General features: G+C 37.4%; 1 protein-coding gene across 1 annotated transcript; it reads left to right on the forward strand.

Annotated features, from left to right (window-relative positions):
• Positions 1-383: 383 nt before the first annotated feature.
• On the forward strand, positions 384-7,698 carry LOC112188183 (pentatricopeptide repeat-containing protein At3g58590-like). The gene is given in 5 exon segments (XM_040514894.1): positions 384-588; positions 1,165-2,474; positions 2,477-3,843; positions 3,967-6,211; positions 6,753-7,698. Coding segments are annotated over 2 exon segments (2,205 nt in total). The 5' UTR covers positions 384-588; positions 1,165-1,405; the 3' UTR covers positions 3,613-3,843; positions 3,967-6,211; positions 6,753-7,698.
• Positions 7,699-9,005: the final 1,307 nt, after the last annotated feature.

Raw genomic sequence — 9,005 nt, forward strand, 5'->3', positions numbered from 1 at the left:
CTTTTCAATTACATTTGGACAAATCAACCATTAGATGTTTTGGTATGCATGAGTAGATCATTTAAAAAAAATTTCTTTCAAATTACTAATCGTTAAGATACCAAACTAGATTAAATAAATGGACGAACTAAATATGTCAAACTTGAACCGTTCATATTTATAAATGATTAATTACGATTATAAATGCCTAAACGATTTTCAATTTGGTTGAAAATTTGCAAAAATGATCTACTCATGAATATCTAAACATCTAACAGTTGATTAGCTGAAATGTGATCGAAAAGTTGGTCACACAACCGTTGATTAGAACTTGTCCTCATTTAAATAATTCGACCTTTAAAAAGAAAGAAAGAAGAAGAAGTAGAAAACCAATAACCGAAAGAGTGGGGACTTCTCATACAGACAGAAAAACAAAACCCAGCCCAAACAACACTTGTGTTCTTCAATCTTCTTCTTCCTCGCCCTTCATTTTTCTTCGTACCCATCACAGCAGCCCCAAGTTTTAACGTATTTCACACCTGAAAACTGAAATTCATTACCAAGTTTCTCCCCAGCGAGAATCGTCCTCACTAACCCCATTGAACCCAGGTAATCGTCTCTTCTTTTCTTCTAGTGCTGAATTTTCTTTCTAATATATGATTGAATTAGTTGAGTTCAATATTGGGGTTTTTATTTAAGGTTTAACTTTGGCTTCAGTCACTTGATTCTGTCATTGGTTGTAGGAAAACTTGAAATTGTTTCCTACACTGTATTTGTAAATTGTAGTCCATATCTTATATGTTTGATTATACCCAATTCATATTATGAATTTCAGATTTTCAGTAACTGGAATATAGATGTAACTACACTTCTTTTCATTGTGGACATACTAACTAAAATATAGATGTATTTGGCAGAAAATTCAAGTGGTCTCAAGTCTCAACATGAAACTGAATTTTAGTTCGAATGCATTCATTGTTAGAGGGTATTAATATTTTTACTAGTGCGAAAGGTTGTGTCGAGTAAGCATTGAGCATGCATTTCTGGATAATTTAATGATATCATAGTTAGCAACTTTGTGTAGTTGTCTTGAATGTAGATAAACTACTGGTTCTATGGTTTCATAGTTTGTCTTGTAAATGCTTATACTGTATTTATCTTGGTTCATTCGTTTCTATTTCGCAGCTTTCGTAGATTTGGGAAATATCAAAAAGGTGACTACCAACATTTGGACAAATTCCTTTTCCTGTGATCGGAGGTTCAGCACACCCTATTCTGAAATCCTGCTCCTGTTTTCCTTCTATGACAAACTCCCAATTAAAAAGCCAAATGTTAGACTAAGAGATTGTCCATGTCCAGAGCCGCATAAGTTCTCATTGCCAGCTTAACTCAGGCCAAACCAAAAATAGTGCTGCTTACCAGCTGCATGAGCTTCCATGGAGAATTCCTCAAACATCAAAAACGTCTTCTGCAACTACTGCATGCATGCTCAAGGGTACGATCCCTCAGGGCAACAAAAGCACTCCATGCTCTCAACATCACAATGGGTCTGTCTCCAAAGCAGCCCATCTTTGTTTACAACAATATCATGTCACAATATTCCTCACTCGGGAAGTTATTAGTTGCACGTAAATTGTTTGATAAGATGCCTCTTAGAAACGTTGTGTCATATAATATCATGATTAGTGCTTATTGTACTTCTGGGTATGTTGGGGAAGCTTGGAAAATGTTTTATGAGATGAGGGTTTCTGGGTTTCAGCCAACTCAGTATGCAGTTAGCAGGTTATTGTCATGTGGGTCATTGGATATTCATCATGGGGTCCTGTTGCATTCTTTGGTAATAAAGAACGGACTGTTTGATGGTGATGCTTTTGTGGGGACTTCCTTGTTGGGTTTTTATGGAAGGCATGGGCTGTTAGAGGAAGCGGTTTGGACATTTCAGGATATGCCTTGTAGGAGCTTGGTGACATGGAATTCCATGATATCTTTGCTTGGGAATCATGGGTTTTTTGAAAATTGTGTGTTTTTGTTTCGGGAGCTGGTGAGGAGGGATGTTAATTTGTCTGAAGGTTCTTTTATGGGTGTTCTTTCTGCATTTTCATGCCCGCAAGACTTGGAATTTGGGGAACAGTTGCATGCTTTTGTTATAAAGAATGGGTTTACTTGTGAAATTTTGGTGATGAATTCTCTAATAAGTATGTATGTGAAATGCAGTGCCATATGCTCGGCAGAGAAAATTTTTAAAGAAGTACAATTTAAAGATGTTGTATCATGGAATACTATCATTGGTGCGACAGCAAAAATTGGGGGACCCCAAAAAGCAGTAGAACTCTTCTCTCAAATGTCCATGGCTGGAGTGTTGCCTACCGAGATCACATTTGTTAGTCTAATAAACTGTTGTACCAGTTTGGAGGTTCCAATCTCTGGAGAGTCAGTTCATGCTAAGATAATCCAGCATGCTTACGAATCTAATGTCTTAGTAGGTAGTGCATTGGTTGATTTTATGCTAAATGTGATAACTTGAAAGCTGCCCATCGCTGTTTTTATGAGATATGTGCGAAAAATGTGGTCTCTTGGAATGCTTTGATTTTGGGTTACTCAAATAGTTCCTCACCTACATGTATACTCTTAGTGCAAGAAATGCTTCATTTGGGTTACCGACCTAACGAGTTTTCATTTTCTGCTGTTCTTAAGTCATCATTGGCATTAGAGCTCCAACAACTTCATTGCTTAGTTGTAAGAATGGGCTTTGAGCAAAATTATTATGTTCTGAGCTCTCTTATAATGTCGTATACCAAAAGTGGTTTAATATCTGATGCTCTGGTTTTTGTCACAGCTTCTGATGCTCCCTCTAATGCCATTGCTGGAATTTACAACAGAACTGGGCAATATAATGAAACTCTAAGATTCCTTTGTCCACTTGAAGAACTTGATATTTTTTCCTGGAACATTGTGATTTCAGCTCTTGGCCGCATCGGTTATTACAAAGAGGTATTTGAGCTTTTCCAACAGATGCAGTTCAATCAGGTCTGGCCAGACAATTATACATTTGTTTGTCTTCTAAGTGTCTGTGCTAAACTTTGTAATCTTGCTTTGGGAAGTTCTCTTCATGCTTATATCATTAAGACTGATTTCAGTTCTTGTGACACATTTGCATGCAACGTTTTACTTGACATGTATGGGAAATGTGGTAGCATTGGAAACTCAGTGAAAATCTTTGACAAAATGAGATACAAAAACTTAATTACCTGGACAGCTTTGATTTCTGCTCTTGGAGTTAATGGTTATGTTCACGAGGCATTAGAAAGATTTAGAGAAATGATCTTCTTGGGCTTTAAGCCTGATGGAGTAGCTTTTACTGCTGTTCTTACAGCTTGCAGGCATGGTGGGTTAGTTAGGGATGGATTGGAGTTATTTGGGCAAATGATAAATAATTATGGGGTTGAACCAAAAATGGATCATTACCAGTGTGTGGTGGACTTACTGGTTAAAGGTGGTCATGTTACAGAAGCAGAGAAACTAATTTCCAGCATGGCCTTCCCACCAAATATGATTATATGGCGTTGTTTCCTTGAAGGCTGCAAGAGTCATGGAAATGCAGTGGACGTGGACCAGGCAGTAGCACATGCTTAATTGTGAATTAGCCAACAAATTCCTTTGGACAACTAAGTATTCTGACCAAGTTTTTGAGCCCTCCTTACAAGCTCTACCTCTGAGAGAAGTTTTATGCTGTTTGTGCTCACTTAGAAATTGCAGCGAGTAAAAGACATTTCTAATTTCTTAAAGCAGAGCATTCATGAAAAGGTTGCATATCTACAGCATCCAGAAAGGAGGAATCTTAATCCCCATTAAAACTATAACAATGTAAGGCTTCATTCAATTACATTTTATTTGCTTCAATTTGGTATCTTATTTTCATTCTTTACTTGTGACTAATCACACTGTTTCTTCCTTCTTGTTCTTTTATTGTTTTTCTTAATCTATTAGACAAGCTTTGGGAGCAAAGAGAAGATCACGCCTGTGGTGAAGGCTGCAAATGGAAGTTGCACAGGAGTTTATTGTGGAACTGAAGAGTATTTGTGGAGTTAGAAACTTTAGTATGTTGCACCCTAACCCCAAATTCTTTCTCAATTGAATGACAATTTTTTGTGCGTCACTCTTACAGTGCACCACTCACAAGGCGTTCCTTCTTTTAGCGTTCTCAGGCACTTGTTTTCCGTCACAAATAAGTCAACGGGATCTTGAATTGTTGAGTGTAACACCAGATAGTTTCTCTATCTACACCAGAGAATGTTCTCTCTCCACAATTTGCTGCTTTCCTTCCTTCTCTGTATACTCATTTTCGCCTAAGAGAAGCATGGTGGTGAAGTGCATTTCCAAGTGCATTTCCAATATTCACAAATATAGCTTCAGCATTAGAGGATCTCTTCAGTTCGAGCTTCTGGAGCAACACTTATCAGGGCAGGCTGTGTAGCTGGGTTGACATTTTTTTTTTGGCTACAAATATCTTGCTTGAGCACCTTTGTGGGGGCTGAACAGAATATATAGAGAAATGGATGGAAATACCTCCGGATAGACAGCCATGATGTTGACTGGGACACTGAATGAACTTGGGATTGAAAACTTTATTTATCTTCTCCATTTATTGAGGGCTCTGGGGAGGCAAGCTTTCAGGACCCAAACCAAAGTTTTGATCATTTTGTCGGCATGGGATTTTTTGAAAAAATGGTTGCAAAAACTGTTCAGCAACAGAGGAAGATGCAGATTCAACTCTGGAAACCCTCCGTTTATATAAAGCTGCTGAAAGTTCTCCTGAGTAAACTTCTCCACAAGAGCAGTGTTCCACAACAGTGCTCTCTTCCACAACAGCAACAAATTGATTCTGATCCATTTTCTTCAGATTATAGGGGGAGCTTTCTGGATGGTTTTTAAGATCTGGATAGCTCTGCTGATGAAGAATTTGCAGAAAAAATTTATGTCCTTGGTAAAAATGGGGTACACAGAATTGGAGGCTTCAATTGCAAGAACGCTGCGGTGTTGGCTCATCAATTGTTGATTGACTGATTTCATATCAGATGCTCAATATTCAAAGGCAGAAGATGTCCATCTTACCCTTGATGAGAAGTCTAGATGTCTACGCAATGATTTATCCTGACAAGCGAAACAGGAATCTATGTGAAAATGCGATATTGAAAAGGAAAATGAAGGTGAGATTTGGCTGACAGATCATCGGGGAAGATGATGACACAATTCAGCTCCTAAATCCAAAAATTGGGTTTTGAATCTGCATCTATACACATCCAAACACATTCTGATTCCCATAACAATGGCTACAACTTGTTTAAGCTTACATAGTCAAATTAAAAATCAGTACATTATGCTGGGGAACCTTGTAAAGTCATTGACATGACAGTGCTCTCTTCCAGACCAGCAACATGACGGTGCTTGATTCCAGAACAACATCAAATTGACTCTGATCCGTTTTCTTTAGATTATAAGGGGAGCCTGGATGGTTTTTCAGATCTTGATAGCTCTGATGATGAAGAAATCATCAATCATACATCTGACTGTCTGAGGAGCAGAAAAACTTATGTCCTTGGTAAAAAATTAAAAATGCGGTACACAGAATCGGAGGCTTCAACTGCAATAAAATTATGCGGTATTGCCTTGACAGTTGTGGAATTACTAATTTCATATCGGATGCTCAGTTTCCAGAGGCAGAAGTTTTTCATCTCCTCATTGATGAGAAGCCTCATCTACGCAATGATTTATCACGACAAGAAGACTAGGAAACTTTGTGAAATTGCTATATTGAAATGGAAAAGGAAGTTGGGACTCAGAACCAGATCACAGGGGAAGATGATTACACAATTCAGCTCCCAAATCCAATGATTGGGTTTGGGACTCAAACTTATCTTTGCCATATCCATGCGAGTCTTTAAGAGGCAGCGACATGACCATATTTTGTACTATGAGAATGTGGCGTTGACTCCTAGAGGGAGTGGAGCACCATGTCCTGATTTTCATACGATGTGCAGCCTGAGTTTGTTGATTCAAAGTATTGATGTGCGGCAGCAAGAAAAAGGAGTTATGTTCACAATCTCCAGATCGGAATTGATTTCCATTTATTCCTCTTCCATCACAGAATATATTGATGCATTTCCCATGTCTACGTGGAGTGTTATATCAGTTCCTTTGGTGGATCTGGTCTTGTGGTTGGGTGCGCTTGAGGGTAAAGTATTCCCTTTTTTATATATGTTTTTGTCTCTTGGAGGTGAAGCGCATTATGGCAAATTACAAATTGTGCCCATTTATTATTCTATCTGCAAATCTGCAATTCAGACATCTGATATTTTATATGAACGAACCATGATTTCTATGATTTTGACTGTTGAAAAAAAGAGTGATAAATTTATGAAATCTCTGCAATTTTCTTCAGTCCCAATTTCTTCATCACTTTGTTTTTGTTTCCTATTTTTGATTACAAAACGGATTTCTATAAAAGTATTTATGGGATTTGTTTGTGATGCTTTGGCTGATGATAATTAGGTTGTGTCTGCTTTTGCACCACTTTTTAAGTCTGAAGTCTTATATAATCTTCATAAACAGCTTATGTAGATTTAGTTTTTGATGCTCTTGTAGTTTTGTTAATTTGGAAGTATTATATGTTTATTTTGCATGACTTGTTTGATATTTTTTTTGGTGCTTGGTCTGTATCTGACTCTCTTTCTCTCCAATCATTTCTGTTCACTTAAATTTGACGGTTTTGGCAGGGAACCCCATTGCAGTTAGCAGAGCTTCAAAGATGATGATAGTGTGTCCATGTTTGTTTAGATTGGACTCCTTTCGATGCTTCCACTGGTGGATATGGGTAGGTATCTATATTAATTTTGCTGATATTTTAGCTAAACATTGATGTTGATAATCAAATTGAAGTACCATCTCCAGATTCCCTGGGTCACAGTGTTTCAGTTAGCAGCTTGTGGTAATTCGTTAAATGGTGTCTGAGAGTTCCTTGCTAGGGAACCAGAGATGGGGCTTGATTAGAATTGACTGGGTTATCCTTTCAAAACAAGGGGTGTTAATATTTGCTGTTGAAACAACTTCCCAAATATGAATATTAGGAGGATTGTTAACCGATAATTTGATTTTGTTCACTTGTCATATTTACTGTAAGTGCATCAATGCATTTCAAAGGAAGAATGCTAGCGACCGTTCATAGCTCAACTGCTAGGGGACTAGAGATGGGACTCTATTAGACTCAACTGGGTTATCCTTTCAAAACTGGGATGTGAAGATTTGATGTTAAAAGAAATATCCCAAATATAAATATTGTGAGGTTTGTTAACCAATAAATTTGATTCTGTTCGCTTTCATATTGAATTTAGATGCATCAATGCATTGCAAAGTAACAGTAGATTGCAAATTAGAAATAATTAGTACTGGTAGAAGATCACTTGGCTCTACGAGAACAGTTCCAAAATTCTGATTGGCCCTTCATGATTGGTTTTTTCTTCTATTTTCTCAAATTGGAGTGCTGTTGTAGTTTAGCTTTTCTTTATTAGAGTAGTTCTTTGTTGGCTTTGGTTGTGTTCTCTAATGTGTACTTTCTATTTAGTGGATCTCTTATCCACACTTTTGTATCCTCTGTCTCTTCAATGAGATTTAGTTTTCTATAAAAAAATGGTTAGTTGTTGGTTCATATACTTTAAATGAGGGGTTTAGTTTTTGTTGAACAGGCTTTATATGTACCACAGTTGAGAGTCGAAGGTTGTCCAGAGTCATAATCTTTAGCACCTCCAGTTCAGTTTAGCATCTCCAATCTAAATGCTACGCAACAGTGGCAAGAGTTGTTGAGAGGTAGCTTTTGTGGTGATACTCTGTTGTTGAACTTCATTGCTACTACCTGTCTTGGAATCAAATTGATGAATTTGAGGAAAAGCAGGGAGCATAAGGATGTGTCCATACAATTGTTGTATAACAAATGGCTTTGGAGTTGGATTTTCCAAAAGTGACCAACTCCCTTTGAGTGCAGCACAATTTTACTTTTAATTGACTAATTACACATTAGAAGATATTGTAGCCGTGGTAATAGAAATCACATTATGCTTGGATACAACATCCTTTTTCTTTATTCTTTTTTGTTTTCTCTTAAGGTATTGAATTTTTCTAAATACATGCAACCTCCTGCTTATATGTCTCTCAGTGGTATTTAAATTTAATTTTTCTTTTGTTAGCTCAATTGATTTCATAGGTTGTAATATATATTTTAGGCAGAGACAGAGATATAAGGGGGCAACATGGGCGACAGCTAGGTTTTTGATTTTTTTACCAAGTAGTCCTAACTCCTAATATACCAACCTTCAATTATATAACCTCAGCCCACCCACTACACTAGGTGCAAATACGTAAACCGTGTACTGTTGTTTGGAACTTATTTAAGAGTTACTGAAGTTAAAGCTCTACCTAGTATTTGAATAACCATTTAATTAATTACCAAATGATTAGCAACCCTAAATCGCCCCCTTGTTTTATTTATTTATCCAAACTAAATGGCTGTGGTTTTTTTTGGTAAAATGGAGGCAACAAGCCCAGAAAAAGAAAAAACAAAAAGAAAAGAAGAGGCTACTCAGCCATTGTTAACAACTTCCCTAGGTCTAGCAACACCCAGGATATCATCAAGGACAGCTTCAACAACTAGAGCGGGAGGAGAAGTGAAAGTACAAATACCAGCAGAGTGATGAATACTTTCTTTAGCAAGGATATCAGCAACCATATTACCTTCTCTGTGGATATGCCTAATCTGGCAGGCATCAAATTGGTTCAGTAATTGCTTGCAATTCATGAGGATAGTACCAAGAGGATGCAATTCAATAGCATCAGATTGGAGCAGCTGAACTAAACAAGCAGAGTCAGATTCAACCTCCAAATGATTAATATGCAGAGAAGAGGCAATTTGAAGGCCATGATAGAGCCCCCAAGTCTCAGCTTGAATGACTGAACCAGCACCAATGTTCACCATAAAT

Source organism: Rosa chinensis, chromosome 2 (genome assembly GCF_002994745.2).
Source record: "Rosa chinensis cultivar Old Blush chromosome 2, RchiOBHm-V2, whole genome shotgun sequence".
In the NCBI taxonomy this organism is placed as follows: Eukaryota; Viridiplantae; Streptophyta; class Magnoliopsida; order Rosales; family Rosaceae; genus Rosa; species Rosa chinensis.